The sequence below is a fragment of the Aulonocara stuartgranti genome (assembly GCF_965226115.1).
Source record: "Aulonocara stuartgranti genome assembly, chromosome: 7".
Taxonomy (NCBI): domain Eukaryota; kingdom Metazoa; phylum Chordata; class Actinopteri; order Cichliformes; family Cichlidae; genus Aulonocara; species Aulonocara stuartgranti.
In genome coordinates this window covers 47,345,037-47,365,144 of record NC_138945.1, presented here as the reverse complement: position 1 = coordinate 47,365,144, position 20,108 = coordinate 47,345,037, and the positions used below count along the sequence as shown (strand labels likewise).

General features: G+C 40.4%; 1 protein-coding gene across 11 annotated transcripts in view; it reads left to right on the top strand.

Annotated features, from left to right (window-relative positions):
- LOC309710813 (pleckstrin homology domain-containing family A member 7-like) overlaps window positions 1–18,100 on the top strand; it is a 151,559-nt gene extending 133,459 nt beyond the window's left edge. For 7 of the 11 annotated variants that reach the window (XM_082540596.1, XM_082540601.1, XM_082540605.1 and 4 more), the window contains 17 exons: window positions 430–513; window positions 2,856–2,909; window positions 4,365–4,415; window positions 5,685–5,765; window positions 6,395–6,544; window positions 6,980–7,081; window positions 8,089–8,200; window positions 8,593–8,723; window positions 8,857–9,051; window positions 9,202–9,298; window positions 10,041–10,132; window positions 10,989–11,252; window positions 14,315–14,488; window positions 14,720–14,853; window positions 15,746–15,879; window positions 16,291–16,312; window positions 17,586–18,100. In XM_082540596.1, the coding sequence (XP_082396722.1) occupies window positions 430–513; window positions 2,856–2,909; window positions 4,365–4,415; window positions 5,685–5,765; window positions 6,395–6,544; window positions 6,980–7,081; window positions 8,089–8,200; window positions 8,593–8,723; window positions 8,857–9,051; window positions 9,202–9,298; window positions 10,041–10,132; window positions 10,989–11,252; window positions 14,315–14,488; window positions 14,720–14,853; window positions 15,746–15,879; window positions 16,291–16,312; window positions 17,586–17,649 (1,941 nt within the window). In that variant the 3' untranslated portion in view covers window positions 17,650–18,100. Of the gene's footprint in view, window positions 1–429; window positions 514–2,855; window positions 2,910–4,364; window positions 4,416–5,684; window positions 5,766–6,394; window positions 6,545–6,979; window positions 7,082–8,088; window positions 8,201–8,592; window positions 8,724–8,856; window positions 9,052–9,201; window positions 9,299–10,040; window positions 10,133–10,988; window positions 11,253–14,314; window positions 14,489–14,719; window positions 14,854–15,745; window positions 15,880–16,290; window positions 16,332–17,585 lie in introns of all 11 variants that reach the window. The other 4 variants (XM_082540599.1, XM_082540595.1, XM_082540598.1 and 1 more) reach the window with 3 other exon arrangements.
- The last annotated feature ends 2,008 nt before the right edge of the window (window positions 18,101–20,108 follow it).

Here is a 20,108-nt window from a genome sequence, read left to right as displayed (position 1 = left end):
GGCACATGTTGGAACTGTGCCTCATTGTATCCTCACTCACTCAAAAGCAGACTTGAAACGTATACATTATACATTGTTGACAACACATTTTCTCACTTATTCAAAGCATGTAAATGAACATCTGCCCATTTGTGTGTGAATACACCACTTTTAATATAGAGTGAATAATGATGGATAATTACATCCACACACATTTTGCCCTGAGATTTAAAAAAATTACAGCATTTCGATGTTAAGATCCAATCAAACATTGCATCTTCTAAAACAAGACTTGTGGCATTCTGCATTCACTCTTGTTCTAGAAAATAGCGTCTAGAGTAAGACTGCATTGAATCTGTAATAAATATTTAATATGAATGAAGTCTTATATGAAATTTTAATCTTACTTCTTCAAACAGTCTACATGAATGCGTTGTCTGTGTGTTATAGGCTGCTACTGTTGAGAGACGATCAATGCCTCCATCCGGCTACATCACTCACACAGTCAGTGCACCCAGCCTTCATGGCAAAACGGTAAGTTTCTCAAATAAACATATGAAATGTGAATGTGAATTTTAAAGGTTGTATAAACTTGTTGTTTATACATAGCTTTTCCATCTCAATAAGTCAGTGACTCGGGGAATATTTCTCTGCTATGAGTGAATTTTGATTGCTATAAACCAGTCATTAATAAGTCTTTTTTTTGTTGTTGTTCTTGACCAGTTGGCAGTAGCCTATGTTGTTGTCCTCCTGCCTTTTGTTTCAGCACCATTCATCCTCCTTATTTTAGCTGCAAATTAGCCATCGACTAAACAATTTGCCAATTAGTTGTGTGAAGTGACCTATAGTATTTAAAGAAGAGCAGTCTGAGCGAAGCTTTTGTGCTTAGTATTAAGATTTGCTAGATTGAATCTCTTGTGATGCATGTGACAGCCCGAGGAGCTCACTCTGCTCCTTATTCAGCTGCGTCGCCATCAGGCCAAGATGGCTTCCGCACGTCAGCAAACGTTAGCCCAGCTCCAGCGGCTCAATGGTCCCAAAGATCCTTTCCAACACAACCACCTCTTCAGTGCTACCACCACTAGCACCAGTCCCCTCCTCAGCGCCGGCCCCTCTCCCGTGTCCCATGTTGGACACATGGGCCTCTCGGCATCACTTGGCCCTTGCAACACCCAGGTGGGGGCTAATGCGGCACGCCTGCCTGTCTGCCCCTCATTTTACCAGGGACTCATAGAGGTTGCCACTAAAAATTGTGCAGGGCTGCATTAGTCTTAAATCATGAATACCATTTCAGTTTTATAGCTTATTTTATACACATAACTCTTTAATTTGTTCCTAATGTAATGCATTATTAGCATTTTCTGGCTCAATATTTATGCGCATTATTTATACCACTGTGCAAGGTAGGGTCAGTCAGTTTGTCTGTGGGAGGAAGCTGAGGTATCCAGAGAGAACCTGCACAGGTACAAAAAGGTTCTGGGTTTAAAATTCAAATCCAGAACTGCTTTTTTGTGTGTGCTAGGAATCAGACCACAGTGTTGCCCTGTAGAAAACAATCCTAATTAAGATAAGTGGTCACAGTACTGGTTTACAAAAAAAAGTAATGCATTGGTGGTGATTTCTTTGGTCACTGTAAAGTCTCTTTTAGAGTGTTGAAAACCTTTGATCTTTAACAAGATTTTGTGAAAATAACCTTTTGATTTTGCATTCAAATTTCTGTAAGTAATCTTAGTCACCAGTTCATCCTGGCATTTTCTCTTGAGACACCACAAGGTCAGGTGGTAATTTTCAGAAAATCTATTTTTAAAGTGCCTATGAGTTTCTATTTTATAACTTCAAGTGAAGTTCTCTATAGTGAAAGCAGCTGCATTTCTCCAATCCTAAGTAATTTTTGTAACCCTCCTCGTCCTGCGATCACGCAACACCAAGTCTGGATGCTGAGTGATTGTGCTTTTCACACTTGAAACCCAAAAACATTAATACACAGGTTATACAGTATCGCATCAGCTTATAGTCTCAAACACACCATCTTCTCAAGGGTATTATACTGCCTAAAAATACTTTCATTGAACTGAGGCTTTCAGTGTTCACCGATACTCATATCTCTTACTTCCATTCACATCTAAACAGTCTTTATACTGTATTGAAAAGTTACCAACTGTAAAAACATATAAAATCTGAAATGGTGATCAAGAAAACTCAGATGATGAATGAAGCCCAACCAAAAGACTCAATAAGATCCTAGTATCCTTATATTAGTGGCAACTTCTACTTTAAAGTTCCTTTGCTTAGCATCGAGAACCATCTGCCTCTTGTCCATGTGCTGTTCTTGGCTGGTCAGTTTCCATGTCGTGCTTCTACTGATACTGTTCATGGCATGTTGTGTTGCTCTCTTTTCGACGTCCACAAAGCCATCCCATGCTTTAGCAAACTGGCAACCTGTGGATGTGTTGTTCAGCTTGGTCCTCTGATGCGTGAGTCTTATTTTCGGCTGTATAGAAGTTTGCTTCTTCTACTTCTTGCTTCTATTTTACTTTTGAGTGGCACGTACGGGCTGAATTCAAAGCTGAATTCAACAATATCTCAAGATCTTCTACTTCTTCTAAGAGATCTGGTTTCTGCTCGTCCTGTGATGATTGCAACTTCTCTGATCATGAAATAAATGAACACATTTTTACTGTGTGTCTCAGTGTATTGTGGTGCATGTGTGCGTAGACATATAACAGCAAGTCACACACATCATATTTGATACCAAAATCTCCCGGGATGCAAAATTAATAGTTTCTGTTGCTTCTATAGATTGATGTTTCAGTGGATTGTTTAGTGCCTGTTGGCACACATCAGTAATCCAAGCTTGCATATTTGTCATCTTCTAGGCTGATGACACCTATATGCAGCTGAAGAAGGACTTGGAGTATCTGGACCTAAAGGTGAGAAAGATAATGATGGACAAAGTTGATCACCTGATTCCCGTTAGCTATTTTAATGAATCTTTTCCTTTACTTTAAGTGTTTTTTTCCCTTCAGCTGCGCCTTTCTGATTTGAAATGTCTCTAGTGTAATCTAACACACGTGGTGATTCTTACTGACAGCCACTTCCTTCACCCTTGTTGATCTGTTGAGCGGAGACAGCTACAAATGTTGTAGCTACAAAAGGAGATGTTCAAGCATCTGTGTGGGACCAAACATCCCTAAATCCTTGCAGTGATCTTCTAACTCTTTGAGTGGTTTTAGAAGCATCTCACAAAAGCAGCCGCCATTTTGTGATTGCGGCTCTGTGTCTTTGTGATTTTTGACTCCCAGATCAGAGCTCTAGAGCCCCTGATCCTCGCAGTTCACAGTTTACTACTGCACTGCACTGCTGGGCCTCTCAGGCCTCTAATGAACGTAAGCTCTGTGTATGCGCGCATGTATGTCCAGTATGTGCACTATATTAAAAGATGTAGAGCTGTGTGTAGTATGGCTGTGTTTGTGGGTGTGATTCCTGCTCGTGCATGTTTGCTTAGTGTTCAGAGGGACACAAGCTCAATAGTCTGTGTGTATGGGGTGTGTGTATGTTTAGACGTTTAGAGAGTGTGTGTTCTAGAAAGACCATCCCATTGCCTACAGCACTGCATCTACAGCTTGAACTGAATATGATGTCTTCTGTCCATGTTCACACAACCCCCTCCCACCATGTGGCGATGTTGATGGCGCTGTTAAATAATGGGCATGGGATGGCTCGGCAGTGCATGTGTTGTGGCTGTGGCCCGGTGGTTGAAAAGCCAGCTGCTTCTACCATCGTCTCTGAAACGCTGCACCTCCTTGACAATGATGCAAGGCTCTACTGTGTCTTGTTTATTTATTTGTTTGTTTTATTTAAAAAAAGGGAACACACTCCTAAAATAAAATGAGCAAAACAGAAAAACGTCTAAACATGAATAAAAAAAGAGCTGTCACCAGTGAGTTTTAGTGTTAAACATGGTGCACATGTGCTATATTCTGAGATTTGTAAAGCTAGCGAGCGTAACGCCAGTAAACCTCACAGTGGGCACCTGAAATTCGCTCCACTGCGCATTCTTCAAAGATCTGTTTTTTCACAAAAAAAAAAAAAACAGCAAGTGGAAACCGATAAGTCATTTTGTGCAGAGCTTCAAAGTCTCCATAGCCATTGTGTTGTTCATGGCAAGAGCTGATTTTGTGTGGCAGAAGTCTCATACTGTTATGTACACAAGGCTTAGGGAATGTGTCATAGATAGCCTGTCGCAGCCCATAATAGTTTGTAGCCGGTCTCTGTGTTTTGCATTTCCCTTACTTCAGCACAGATGTACCATGGAGTCGTAGACTTTTTTGTTTGTTTTTTACCACAACACTAATATCTTAAAATATTAATTTTGGAATTTCCAGGTACTGAAGGAGTCAGGAAAACCTGTCAAGGTTGCAGAAAGTGATGTGGATGTAAGTACGAGCTTGTTGACTGCACTAGAAAAAAAACATAAACAAAAATACACTTTAGACTCTGTGATGAGGTTGTGTTTGATAATTTTCAGTTGTTACTTTGATGTCTCGAGAACTTTTTAACCAATCGGTGAAAAGCGTGTTGGTTGGACATTTCAGGATGCTGTAGGTTTTTTTTGTTATATGTTTCTATTACAAACTGCATTGACCTGAATGAACAAAGATATACATATATTCAAGGACCTTTCTATTTGATGCATATTCAGAATATTCATAAACAGGTTTAATGTTTTTATGTAATAGATGAAACAGTCAAACACTCATTCGCTGCCTTTCAGCCAAGGGAACACTTAATTCTAGTTTCTTCTGACTGTTGTGGTTCAGTTGGGAGAAAAGTAAGGGCAATTTAGGCAAAACAAAACATGGATCCTGTGAAAAAAGTGTGGGTGGACACTTAGATTTCAGGAGAAAAAATCTTGCGGAGAATGTTAATAGTCAAAAGCTTTGAGTCTTTCAGTCTGATAATTCCCTGCAGCTTTTCAAACCGTCTTCGTTTTCTCTTATGAAAGTATTTCTCACGATTTACTTCTCACACACAGTTTATTTAAAATTTATGAGCATGTTGTCTGCAATGAATATTTGAGGAGCTCCAACAACAACATCGCCATGGAGACAACTTGTAGATTAATAATTTATTCAGTGGAATATAAAAACCAATGTAGAGTGTAAAAGAAAAAACAATATATACAGAGAGGTACTTTGTTCACATTAAGATTTTCACTTTGAACCTTTTTACATGCATGAAGTGATCCCACCTTTGCTTTCAGTTCAATCAGAGATTAATTAACAAGGCTCTGAGAGTCTGACACTGTAATTAAACATGTCAGGTGGGTTGCACTCACTTTGTTTAATTGCTTCACTCACAGTAATTCTAAGTACACCAAAACGAGACAGCGGAGTTGTAGGGCTGCAAATCTCAAGTGTGCTAAACCCATATGCATTAAAATGGACGTATACACAAGTATGTGTGCCCTCATGTTACTATAATGCTCACACATGCTTACGCTCAGAGACGTTTTCATTCACTGCACCTACACAAACAAGAGGAAGTTGTAAATTAAGCAAATGGGCCTCTTAATTACCAGAGGTCAAGACGCACATACACGCACACACTTTGGTGAGCACTTGAGGCATTTTATCTGTGAGTGTACAAAGGACCCCCCTTCCATTCCTTTCCCTGCCCACTCGACTCTTTGTCTCCATCTGCAGGTGAAGTTGAGTCGGTTATGTGAACAGGACAACATACTAAAGGATCTGGAGGCGAGGATCAGCTCCCTGAAGGACGACAAGGTACACAGTAATAGTTAGAAAGACTTTAAGCCAGCCATGCCAGGACATTCTACCCGCTGTAGTCAGTCAGATGAGTCAGCCTGATTCTGGCTTATCAGTCTGAATGGAAAGTGTTACAAAATTCTAGGAAATACTACATAAAGTGCCCCATACTGTAATTAGTTGAAATATATTTGAGTTTAATAGTTTAAAGCAGCTGTCAAAGTATGTGGCAGCACACATCAGAGTCAAAACAAGTTTCCTGCTAAATGTAACCTTCACTGTCATAATTAGGAAAGTCGACTGAAGTAGAGACAGACGCTTTATTTACCTCAGCTTTTACTGTTACAACCCCACATGAAAGTACACATTCCTCATCAGATTCTGAATACAACAAGGTGTTATTTGCAAAATAATGTAGGGCGTGCAGTTAAAGTCTGACCATATACAGCTCAGGATCTACTTTAATGAAAGTCAGTCGGTATCTCATGGCAGCGCAGCTCTGTGGAAACATGCTGCCCCCTGGAGGTATTTTAAAATAGTCATCTGCTGAATAGTAAGTGTCCATTTATAGAACAGCATTCTACAAACAAGCCAGGGGTCGGTTGCTCTCTGTTCATCTCATGCTGATCTCAACCTTGTCTCTTCAGGACAAGCTGGAGAGTGTATTAGATTTGTCCCATCAGCAGATGGAGCAGTACCAGGAACAACCAGCTCATGCCCACAAAATCGCCTACCAGCAGAGGCTGCTGCAGGAAGATCTGGTGACGATCAGGGCGCAAATATCCCGCGTTTCCACGGTATCTATGACTGAGTGTTATTGTATAAACACTCATTTCACCGTCCACACATAATTCTACAAATGCATTTGTTTCAATGCTTGCAGCTGCTTGTTATTATGTGCCATATGTTTAACAGTGTGCCTCTAATACACTTTGTGTGTGTATACAAAGTGTGTATACAACTTAACAGGAAAAAGCTCATGGCCTTTATATCTTATATGATACCGTGTAGATTAATTATTTATTTATTCATCACGTTATAATGTGCTCCATTATTGACTTATGGGTTTTTGGTTTGTATTGTTTTTTTTATGCGGGGAGGCTAAAATGGGCATGTGGGGATGGATGACTGCAGATCAAACCTCCCTACAGGCACAAATAAGAGAACCTGAACCCGTTTACCGTGGGACTATGTATTAAGTCTTTCTGCATGTGTGTGTTTGTTTAATGCAGGAGATGGCACATGCCTGGGAGGAGTACAGCAGGCTTGAGAATTCAGTAGATCAGTTGAGGCTAGCACTGCAGGCACAAATGAACCACAGCTCCACCTCTCAGGTAAAACGTGTTACTGCATGTTAGAGCGGAGCCAATCTAGTTCTGGATTTTCAGTTAAAACAGGCATTTACTCATAGCCTGGATTTTATATGGCGCTTCTTTGTTTTTGAAGACTATTTTTATTTTTATTTATTTATTTTTTTGTATTTTGTCATCACTATATTGCTCGAGTGCAGACTCTCACCCTCGGAATAAAATAGAAACATTGCATCAGAAATTTTAGAATTGCAACAATTTTTACATAGTGTGTGTCCCTCTGTGTAAAAACAGTTTAATAATATGCTCAAACATAAGTGAACACCTGAAGAGCAAGCAGTTTCATGGCCGGGTGTGGCCTGTTTAATAGTCTTTCTTTTTAGTATTAATCAATAGGTCAGTTGTGGTCTAGAGAATTCTTGATGCAAGTAGAAGAGGGCATCATTCGCCTGAAAAATCACGAGTTGGTAAATTCTTAGAACGGAATGCACAGACAACACAACACCACCAAAAGACCTGCAAAATCAAATCGAGAGCTAAAGTGGAAGACAGTAGAACATTTTCCTTGGTAATAAAAGAAATAAGCCCTTTACTAGATGTAGCCAAGTAAGAAAAGCCCTTGAGGAGATGCATATATGTACTAGAGATGGACCGATCCGATATTACGTATCGGTATCGGTCCAATACTGACCTAAGTTACTGGATTGGATATCAGAGAGAAATAAAAAATGTAATCCCATCCACTAAATATAAAAAAGCTCCTCACAAAACTTGCGACATGGCATAACTCGGCTCATAACCGTAGCACGTCAGAGCAGTATGCATCACGTGATAGAGCGGCTGTGTGTATTTGTAGCCTCGCTACCAAACCGGCATTTCATCTCCAAGAAAGTTATCCCAGAGAGAAGTAAAGCAAGTGTGTAAGTTCATCTCTGAATGTTTGTAAAGCATTCCAAAATGAAATCACATCAAATATGAGGTGAACTGAGTCGGATTCCTTCTGCTGATTTTGTCTTTATGTTGTTATACAGCAAGAGAAAGCTGAGATGAAGCGCGAGCTGTGGAGGATTGAAGATGTGATGGCCGGACTGAGTGCCAGCAAAGCCAACTACAAGATTACCATCGACTCTGTCCAGAACCCAGGTAGAGAGCCCAAAACCAGAGGACTCAGTGCAGGGACTGGTAATGATAACCAGATAGGAAGAGAGTCATTAAGATCCAATAAAGGCCTTGATCTCAACACACCTTGTAGGTGTATAGCTAAAAATGGCCACATGGTCTGATATTTAGTATTTTATATTCTGTGCATATTGTGCTGTAATTACTATTACAGTGAGTCTGACTATGTCACTGACTTTCACTCCCTGTTCTTCTGCTTTCCAGTCAAACTTGGATTGAAACTGTATTTCTCTTACTCCTTCTCTCAGTGTAAATGAATAAGAAATTCTTCCCGTGCCTGGGTGTAAACCTCAGTGTAAAACGTCTTATATTTAAAATCTAAATTCTGATTTCTCTGCATTCACACATCCCACCAGAGAGGAAATTAGTGCCTTCAGTGTCAGAACCAGCAGTGCCTTCTCCCAGTGCAGAGATTCAGCCTCCTCCTCGCAGCTCCATCCCAAACATCCACTCTTATACTTTGCCTCACAGCACTGTGCCAAAGTGGGTGAGTGCCACAGCTCTGCTGGTAAAAACGTCAGAGTCAGCTGAAAGTTAACTTTCACGAAGTTGCTGGATTTAGTCTAAATGAAATGTTATCAGCAAAATAACGATGCTTTCTTGTCCTCGTTGCTGCACAGGCAGAGGACAGTGCCCCACCCAGGCCACCACTGCCTCGCCAGTACGACTATGAGGATATACCTCCTGTGGTTCCGCCCCTCCCCAAAGAGGCCTCAGTTATCCGCCACACATCGGTGCGTGGGCTGAAGCGCCAGTCAGATGAGAGGAAGAGGGACAGAGAAAGTGGGCAATATGTTGTCAATGGAGACTATAAGGTACGCTGCCATTTACTCCCTGTTGTTGTGTTAATTCTGTGTGTATTTTCTCTACAGGTTAGATCAGTTAAATATCTCATTTTATATTGTTCGCTGCAGCCAAAGAAGTCTATCCAGTCCAACTTCCTGTTTAATCTTTTCTGGTTTCAGGCTGACTTGCGTTCATACCTGAGTGAACCAGAGCTGCCAGGAGTAAACCACCACAACATTGGGTCTGACACTGACTATCAGTATTTCTCAAGTAAAGGTATCTGAAAAGTAATGTGTAAATGATATATGGTATCTGACTGGAAAAGGTTTCCTGTTGAACTTGATTACACAATTTTAAAGCAGCCAGTGATTTCCCATCAGCATTGTGTAGTCTAGTTACAGTATATTTTAAATACCATGAAAAGTCCTGGCTACATACATATTTAAAAATACAGAATAGAGTTGTGTTATGATGGGATGGAGATGTAAAAGATGGAGGTGTAATCATAAAAAGATTCAAAGAGGAAGTGTGTAGTGGAAAATACTTATTTTAATAAGAAACTAAGATGAAGTCTCTTTAGACTTGAGTATTCATCAGTTAAAATTTGAAACATGCTCTTATTAAATGGTACATGGACTGGTACTTACACAGGGCTTTTCTACTCTGACTACTCAAAGCTGCTTATCTCGCTAATAAGCCTTCCTTTAGTTATAGAATTGTCATCATTTGGAGGCTGATGTTTGACAGTGGATGATTATCTGGAATTTAATTAACATTTTTAAAATCTAAAATGTAACATTTTTTAAAATAAAGAATCTGATTTTGTAAACAGTTTTTACGTTTGCCAATTACATGAAGGCATCTTTTAATGTTGATTCTTTTTATAACACCTGACCCCTCAGACAGCACAACATTTGTATATTAATTCAAGTCCATATTCCTAGTAGATATTCCATAAGAGATTTCAATGTTTTCATTAAATTAATTTACTGCTCTTGTTATTTTCTTGGTCTGTCAGGCTCCTCCTCTCGACAGAACCAGTCCAACTCATCTCATCTCATCTCATCCTACGTCACCCTAAGGAGAGGACTTGGGAGCTCTGCAGCAAAGGTGAGTAAAGACAATAAACTGGACAAACTCAGGGTTTGTCTGTTTTTAAAAGCCTGGTTTTTTTTTTGTGAGTCCTGTTTTAATCTTATGTTCAATTACGTGTTTGTTTTTGTTTTTAATATGATATGTTTGCAAACTGACACCACTGGAAAAATCTCTCACTACAACTTTCTCCCAGTTTTGTCACTCGGTTTGTGGACCATCTGTGTGAGCAGTAGAAACAGATTTTTTGCATCTGTATCCAGGCAAATTGATTTTTCTTTTGCATTTACTACTTCTGCTATTTTACTGTTTGGTTTTGTGTCCATTTTGTTTTCTGCCACTTTTGATCTGTCTTATTGGTCCAGACCCAGATCTTCGAATGTGTCCAGTCTAACTGATATATTTGGCAGTGTGGATGAAAAAAAGCTTTCTTGATTAGGTCCAGTTAGCACCGTGTGAGGACGAATGATTAGTCAGTCAATGATTCTGGTGGGATAGAAACCACTGTAAAGCTGTAAGATGGATATTTTAAAGAGCCAGTGTTTGCTTTCTTTCAGCAGCTGTCAGCCATGGCTACAGTTTTAACTTTGCTCTACTTCACTCTTACAATCTCAATAAAAAGCAGCATGTTGGCATGGCTATGCATCTAATTGGCTTCATAGTAAGGTGGATAGTTGATCTCTAATGATTGGTTAGGGTGGACTGTATCCTCTCCCAAATGGAAACTGTTAGAGTGGATATGTGGTCTGAGTGAAGATAGAAACTGGGATTTAAGGGTGGGAATTCAGACTTCTTCTCTTATAGCACTAACCAAACATCCCCATGTCATACCAAAGCTTTCCTTGTTCTGTTTTTTCCTGCCTTTACTCACTAGGAAAGACCTAAGAGTGCCTTGGAGTGTCTGTCATCAACTTCCGAAGTCCTGCAGCCCTCGAGCAGCCAGGCCAGAGGCCGAATGACTGCGGAGGAGCAGCTGGAACGAATGAAGCGCCACCAGAAAGCGTTAATTCGGGAGCGCAAGAGGAACCTCAGCCAGGGCGAGCGTTCCAGCACGGGCCTGTCTGCCTCCAGCGTCACCGCCCAACGCTCGTCGTCCTCCTCAAGGCTGCCCTCGAGCACGTCCGACCCTCCAGCCTCCGTACGTTACTCCCAACCCCACCGCAGCAGCAGCAGGCACAGGGAGCACCACCTCCACCACCAGAGCTGATATGCCACGTTCCCACCCCCAGCCACATAATATACTAGTGGAAATGCTAACACACTAGCACTGCCTGCCTTGTGTAACCACTAGCCACTGATGGTAGCCAAAAGCACTAACAAGCTAAAGGGCGGGACTGACTACAGCTGGCTAGCTAGCGTGGATAATACTATAAGAAGAGTTGGAGAGAAAAGGAGCACAGGGGATTGTGGGTAATGCTTGGCTAGTTTCAGACCAGAAAAAAAGATGCCCTGTCTATTTTATTTTATTATTTAAAGGTTCAGGTGAAAGTGAACTTTATTTCCACTGCTCCCTGGTGGGACCTCACTGACACAGTTCTGAATGTAAATCCATTGAGAAGAGGAGTGAGCTGAAGGCATCAATCTGCCTTCCTGTCTCAGTTTTAGTCACCACAAAGTAGAGAAAAGAATCCATTTATGTACATCTACATACTGTGTACTTGTACACTTTTATTTATTTACTGAGTGATATTTTCAGTATACAGCTGTACAGTTATATTTTGTAGAGATTTGGTATTTAGAGCATATAAAAGAGTGAGGGAAAATGTCAGAAAAAGAAAATATACATTTTCAAGTTGATGAAATGAAGACAGATGCAATGTTACAAAAAAAAATCATGATCCCGCCTCCCTGCTTTCTTTTCTTCACTCAAAATCCAAGTGCCTTGTTATGTTGACGATCTTTTTTGCCTTTGTCCTAAATGTACCTCCTTAATCAGCATTTTAGCTAATCATGGTGTGTTTACAGCATGCGTCCCCACTTCAGAATCATAGATTATGTGCAATAGCAGAGTTTAGTCAGGAAGTTGTGGGGACAGTGCTGGTTTTTATCCCTAAAGGAAAACTTTGACATTTGACACTTAGAGTAAATCTAGCTTACAGCTAGCTGTGCCCCTTGGTCTCAGTGAAGAATACCGTAGATGCTAATGTGCTTGGATGGAAAAAAAATATTGAAGCTTAAAATGTCAAAGTCTTCCTGTAAGGTTACATGACACACGATAACTGCCGTACTGGTGTTATGATAGCAGACTAACCAAATGTTTAACCACACAGCTGTGAGAGCTGCCTGTAAATCAACTACATTTCCCATAAACCCTTGAAATCAAATTTTCCTATAACAGTAAGCAATACATAGCTTGTCACCTTCTGCTAATCATTTTCACCCTTTTCAGTGCACATGATGATAATAATGATATCGATAACAATAATGATAATGCCAGAGTATATTTTATTTTTATGTACTTCACCAGCATTAGACATGTTTATTTATACATCATTTTTTAAACTACATAATTACTTTTTAGCTTTTGACTGTGTTTCATAATTACACTGACATTTTTAATGTTGGAAAAGAAAGATGGCCTGTTTTGTTTTTTTATAGAGCATAATAATACATGACTGGATAAAGCAACTGGGCTGAAATGCAATAAAAAAATATGTGTGTGTGAACAAAAAGTGGACAACTTTGTCACAGGAGATCTGTGGGAAAATTAAACAACTTTTAGTGATCTGAGGCATTAATGTCCTTAAGAGAGGAAAAAAAAGAAATTTGTCTTTATCAGATTTACAAAGATGCATTAAAGAGATTTTTTGCTTATTTTTACTCCGTGTATTGTTGACACATTTCCTGCTAACATTTGAAACAAATAACCCCTGTTACTGTTGTTCTAGTTATGTTCCTTCAAATGGCACAGCTGTCCACTCCTTGTTTTCAGTCAGATATTCACCCCAAAAGCTCTTCTGCCATATTGTCTTTATCTTTTCACACCTACATAAAGCCTATCAGATCAAAGTGTGGAGTAGTAACACGAGGATGCTCAGTTGGAGAGTAGAAATATAGTAAAGAACTTAAAGAAGTGAATTGCTAATCGCCACCTAATTCTGTGTAATCGAGAAGCAATGCACAACTCTTTCCCCTTTTCTTTTCTATCATGTAGAGATTTGCACTTGACAATAAAGAGTTTCTTGCTTCTGAATCTGTTCTTTGCTGTGTTCTTCCTAATCCGGTGGGGGTTTGAGGAATCTGTGCCTGCATGGTCTTCTCTTTTTATCTCTGTCCTTCTGTGTGCGATTGATTCTCCTGAGCACAGCAAGGCATGGGATGCAGTGTTTCTCAGAGCATGTGAAAGCACCAGCAGCTCAGACCCTGCTGCAGGCTACTGGAGTGGGAAGGATGCATGCATGGCTTTGATGCTCCTTGGATGATTACTCTCAAGTACCTCTCACCCCACACACACACACACACACACACACACACACACACACACACACACACACACACACACACAAACAAAGAAGAAAGGGCAGATCCAGAAACACATACGAATCATTTGGCTGTCTTGTAGTTGCTTGTGGTTACAATGCTAAGAACAGTCTTTTCAAATTCTTGGGTGAACTTGCTGTAATTACTCCTGGTTACACGAGTGATGTGATTATGTTTGCCTCTCTCTGTCTGAACCACAGCTTAATGCAGTAACATTACACATGCACGCAGGTAGAGTTTCTTTGTGTAGTCAGTCTTATCCTGCACAACATTTTTATTTTTATTTTTTTTGTGGAACCAGTACTTTTAGCAGTGTTGATTAAAAACATGTTTCAGTGACCCAGATATTTAATTTATTATTAATTAATTTATACATTTTTGTAATTTTAAAATTTTTAATCTGTCAAGTTACTTTTTTACTAATGCCTTCATCTCTGAAAAAAACCATTACAGCCTAAAAGAACTTCTAATATGTACAGCAGCTGATGCTTTAACTTTAATCTTGCAGTTACTGCAGGAAATCTGACCTGGAATCATTATTTATAAACACTGTGTACATCAGATTTGGCTAATCTGTCATTCTGATAATAATGGTATTAATATTTAACACACAAGACTGTTCCTTAACTAAATGATTCAAGATTCTATTAATGATAAGAATAGGGTTTTTCCCCCCCCACAGTGTGGTAAGCTTTTAATTCTGACTCGTCCCCCTTGCAGGTGTTTGACTGGCAGGAGGAGCGACCTGTGGCAGAAGGTCAAAGCGATGAAGGGTGGAATCCAGTCAAAGAGAGGGGCAGGATCCAGTCAGATGAGTGGGTGACAGTAACAGCTACACGCATAAGAGAGGTGGATGTGGAACCTCTCGACTATGACCTGGATATCAGCCGAGAGGTACACACACATGTGACTTCAGTTAGAAGCAGCTCAGTGAGAAAGTCGCAGCATCACTAATACAGAGGTTTCTTCCTGTCAAAGAGTTTGAGGCTTGGTCCTGAAAGTTCCCTGACATAATTTTTGCTGTGATTTGGTGTTTAATGAAAAGAAAAATTCATTTGAAATAAAAATCTCTACCTTTCAAACCACAGACCAATGTGTGTGACTAACTGTTTGCCCAACATGCAGCTGTCCAAACCAGAAAAAGTTCTCATCCCTGAGCGCTACATTGAGTCTGACACCGATGAGCCTCTTAGTCCAGAGGAGCTGGAGGAACGTGCCCGTCGGGCTGAGCGAATCAAGACCCTGCTGGCCAAATCCAGGTAGATGGTGCTCATACCGAAGTTATACCAGTTGAAGGAATTTAGGGGTAAAGATGTCGTTTTTTTTGCACTTGGATATATACCAGGTGGGAGGTAAGGCCTTAGTGGTAATACATCAGATACATTAACACTTGTTTGTGTGTGTGCATGTCATTCTGTCTGTAAATATGGTAGAAGGAAAGGTTCAGTGTAGTTAGCGGAGCAGAGTGGGGTCAACAATCCACTGAAATTATCCTTAGGTCTTCAAAGTCAACTTAATGTTTTATTGGTTGACAAAAAGCTTTTTAACTTAGAAACTATGATTCTGTGCTGTGTATTATCAACACATAGAAAGTACTGTATAAAGATTTTAAATACATCATATTTTATATCTCACCTCTCCTTCAAGGTCAAATAAGGTCAAACTTTCATAAAATGTCTTTTATCTTAAAAACTATGATTAAAATTCTGCTGCCTTTGTTTGTGTTTGCAACATGTAGGAAATGATACTGGTTTATGGGGACTCTAAATATCACATTAGAGTTTGCATCCAAATATCATATCACATTTGACCTCTAACCTCACTTTTACGTTTCATGTCTGCCTTTCTTTTAACTGGACCCCAAAATGCGTAACATCTTTTAAGAAAGTACTGTCAAAGGAAAGAGAATGAATCCAATAAAAAATAATAAGGTTTGTGCTCTCTGAGTGCTTGTTATTAATAATCCCACAATCATTATACGTATTCAAAAGGGAAATTAAGTACTGTAAATGTACCAAACATCTCCTGTGTGCTTTCTGAATAATTTCCATAACTGTTTTCATGGTCGATAGGTCCATAAAGCTTCTTAGTTCAAGTGTGCTGTTCAAATCAACACTATATAGTCAGTCTCATTTGTGTCCTTTTATGCAGTGTCCAGAACATACAGCCATCTACACCGCTGGACTTCACTGAGCTGGATTCAGCTCTGCAGCAGCAGGAAAGGATCATGAATGTGTCCCAGATGCTGGCTTCAGAGGCCTCGCGCAAGAGCAAGCTTGTTGCAGGTTAGTTAGACAAACATCCACAGCAAAGTTTTTCTCGACTGCACTTCTGAGCCTTCATGAACACATTTTAAATACCTTAACTTTTACTAGAAGCGCAAGTCATGCCTAAAATGAGACCACTGCAAAGTAAAGGCCAACCAGAAGGTCCTTGCTTTGCCGAACTATCCAATAAACCTCAGTTATCAAATGTGAACCTGATAACAATTCTCACAGAAAGTACAAAACAAAATCCTTTTTCTCGAGTCTCTCATCTGTTTTCGTTTGTGGCTGCCACTGTAGTTGCCTATGGTTACAATCAATTCTTGTTTTACTCATGGTTTAGTGGTAGTGGTAGACTTTTAGCAGGAAAAATCTTAGATCGACATCTCAGTCTGGCAAAGTGTGATTTTTTTCATTGTCCCTGGTGTGTAGGGACTGAAAGACTGGAGAGCTGGTGAGCATATCTGGTCCAGGTACACCTGCCCTGACCTCCAGTTCATGTTGTGTGAATTTATTGTGTCTGTTGTGTGTATGTCTAAGTATATGTTGTTTTGTCAGGGTAAGGAATGTGCACAGATTGGTGACAAAAGTTCTTGGGTTTTTTTAAAATCTTTATCTCTCCATTTAATACTTTTTCCCTAGAACATCTGTGGACAGTCCTGGTTTCTTTATTTCTGGGTGATATTCTATCCAAAGAGCCCCAGGGAGCAGGTTTCACATTGATATATTTGACTTCTATAATAAAATGTGTCTGCTAACCAAAATAAAATGACCCATTTTGAGCCTAAAAAAAGCCACTGTAGCCCAATGAACTCAAAGCTTGGATTTCCCTTTAACACAGTGAGAGCTCAGTGACAGCTGCTGACAAAACATGGCTCATAATTTATAAGTTATTCATAATTTATTGTAAATTTCTTGGCTGAATCCTCCTTTTAACTTTGAACTCTGCTGGAGTGAAGGGAAGCAAGCAGTTCATTAGAAATTCAAGGGAAATTGTTCCAGAAGACCAATTCGTTGATCAGTTGGAGCTCATCTCTAGTCAAAATCCGACTTTGTGAAACCTGCCAGATATTCCCCATCAGGAATCATTTCGAATGAAGTGGAGATGCTGCTTTGGTGAAACCATTGTGGCCTTTCTGATTCCAGTGGTGTTTTGGTACAGGTGGGCTGTTGATCTTTAAAAGCAGTTGATTGAACTGTTTGACCTGCATCAAACAGTTCAATCAAATGATGTCTTTTGTTTGGTTTTATGTTCAAAGTAATGTTGATAGGCACCTGATTCAGGGCTCCTCCACGTATGCATAAACTGTTTACAAGGGACATATTTTTTGAGGGGAAAATAATCCTACATCTTGTTTGCTGGAAATATGTTTGTATTCTGCACAGAATAATCTGCTGTGTAGACCTCAGGGTGGTCCTGTGGCCTATTGCACTGGGACATTGGAGACTTTGAGTCGTGAGGGTTGCTGGGTGGGTCCTCTGTGGATTGAGCATATTCAGGTGCCTCCCACTGACACTCAGATTGGGATTTAGGAAGTGTTGATGTTGGATCAGCGCCTTTGTTTGTTTTGTGTAATCTTTGAAATGTTCCTGAACAGTTTTGTGGATTTATCACTGTTAAAATCTGTCAGTGTTTTTATATATATGTGTATGTGTGTGTTTTGGTAATAAAATATGAGTGCAGTAAAATCTACTGATGAAACAACTTTTCTTTTTCTTTCCTCCAGCAAGAGCTACTGCAGACCACTGATCCACAGGAACGACCGGTGCAACAAAACGGAGTCTTTGTGAAAGGAGCTTGAACTGGAAGGATCTAATCATTGGAAGTGGACTGATTTACATATAACAAATGCCTTTTTTTAATGATTGAGGACTAAACACATTTTTTCAAGAGTTTTTCATTCATATTTCTGAAGTGGTATCAGGTTTTCTTGCTTCTGCAATTACACTGCACATTTAAGTAATTATTTTTAACACAAGTTAGTTGCTTTTTTAAACTCTACATTTACTTTACCTGTACTGTTGACATGAAAGTTTTAGCTGGATTTCATTTCAGCTGGATTTCAGTTTTAAATTGCAGCGAGATCACTTTGACCATTATTTATTGCAGTGTTTAGCTTCATGGGCTTCATATACTTTCCCAGCACTGTCACTTGATGATCCAGAACCCGTCAGTCATCACAAAAGCATTAAAAAAATAATACAGTTTAACACATTAAAAGAAGTTATTACAAAAATAAATATTAAGATTGAAAATGTTTACTTGTCTTCTTTTTTCATTTTTAAAAAATATTATTTTCTGGATATATATTCATCAACTTAAGTTGAATAAAGCATATTAGAGAATACATATAAACATAATCTACACTCAACAAAAATATAAACGCAACACCTTTGTTACTGCTCCCATTCCCCATGGGATGGACGTAGAGACCTAAAATTCATTCCAGATACACAATATAACCATCCCTCCCAAACAGTGGTCACAAATCAGTCCAAATGTGTGGTAGTGGGCACATCTGCCATATTGAGATAATCCATCCCACTTCACAGGTGTGCCACATCAGGATGCTGATCTGACATCATGAGTAGTGCACAGGTGTACCTCAGACTGCCCACAACAAAAGGCCACCCTGGAATGTGCAGTTTTGTCTCACAGCAAAATGCCACAGATGCCACAAGCAATGAGGGAGCGTGCAATTGGCATGCTGACAGCAGGAATGTCAACCAGATCTGTCGCCCGTGCATTGAATGTTCATTTCTCAACCATAAGCCGTCTCCACAGGCGTTTCAGAGAATATGGCAGCACATCCAACCGGCCTCACAACCGCAGACCTCGTGTAACCACACCAGTCCCGGGACCTCCACATCCAGCAGGTTCACCTCCAAGATCGTCTGAGACCAGCCACCCAGACAGCTGCTGGAACAATTGGTTTGCACAACCAAACAATTTCTGCACAAACTGTCAGAAACGTCTCAGGGACGCTCAACTGCATGCCCGTCGTCCTCATCGGGGTCTTGACCTGACTCCAGCTCGTCGCCGTAACAGACTTGTGTGGGCAAATGCTCACATTCGATGGCGTCTGGCACGTTGGAGAGGTGTGCGCTTCACGGATGAATCATGGTTCACATTGTTCAGGGCAGATGGCAGCTGAGAATGTCCCAGTTCTTGCATGGCCAGCATACTCACCGGACATGTCACCCATTGAGCATGTTCGGGATGTGCTTGACCGGCGTATACGACAGCGTGTACCAGTTCCCACGAATATCCAACAACCTCGCACAGCCATTGAAGTGGAGTGGACCAACATTCCACAGGCCACAATTGACAATCTGATAGACTCCATGCGACAATGTGTTGCACTGCATGAGGAAAATGGTGGTCACACCAGATACTGACCGGTTCTGGGTCCCCAGACCCCCAATAGCGCAAAAAACTGCACATTCCAGGGTGGCCTTTTGTTGTGGGCAGTCTGAGATACACCTGTGCACTACTGGTGGTGGTCAGAGGGCCCGGTGGCGCCAGTGTTTGGCAGCCTCGCCTCTGTCAGTGCGCCCCAGGGTGGCTGTGGCTACACTGTAGCTTGCCATCACCAGTGTGTGAATGTGTGTGTGAATGGGTGGATGACTGGATATGTAAAGCGCTTTGGGGTCCTTAGGGACTAGTAAAGCGCTATATAAATACAGGCCATTTACCATTTACTCATGATGTCAGATCAGCATCCTGATGTGGCACACCTGTGAAGTGGGATGGATTATCTCAATATAGCAGATGTGCCCACTACCACACATTTGGACTGATTTGTGACCACTGTTTGGGAGGGATGGTTATATTGTGTATCTGGAATGAATTTTAGGTCTCTACGTCCATCCCATGGGGAATGGGAGCAGTAACAAAGGTGTTGCGTTTATATTTTTGTTGAGTGTAATTTATTTTCCAACAATATTAAGCCTTCGTGGCAGATGGGCGCCCCTCGCTGAGCCTGGTTCTGCTGGAGGTTTCTTCCTGTTAATAGGGAGTTTTTCCTTCCCACTGTTGCCAAATGCTTGCTCACAGGGTGTCATATGATTGTTGTGGTTTTCTCTGTATTACTGTAGCGTCTTTACCTTACAAACTTAAGGCTTTGGCGTGTAGTTCTGATTTTACACTATATAAATAAAATTGAATTGCTTGGTGAATAGTGCAGTAGACCAGGACTCTAAGACCAGACGAGCCAACCTGAGCACTGCCTGGATTGACTAAAAGAAAG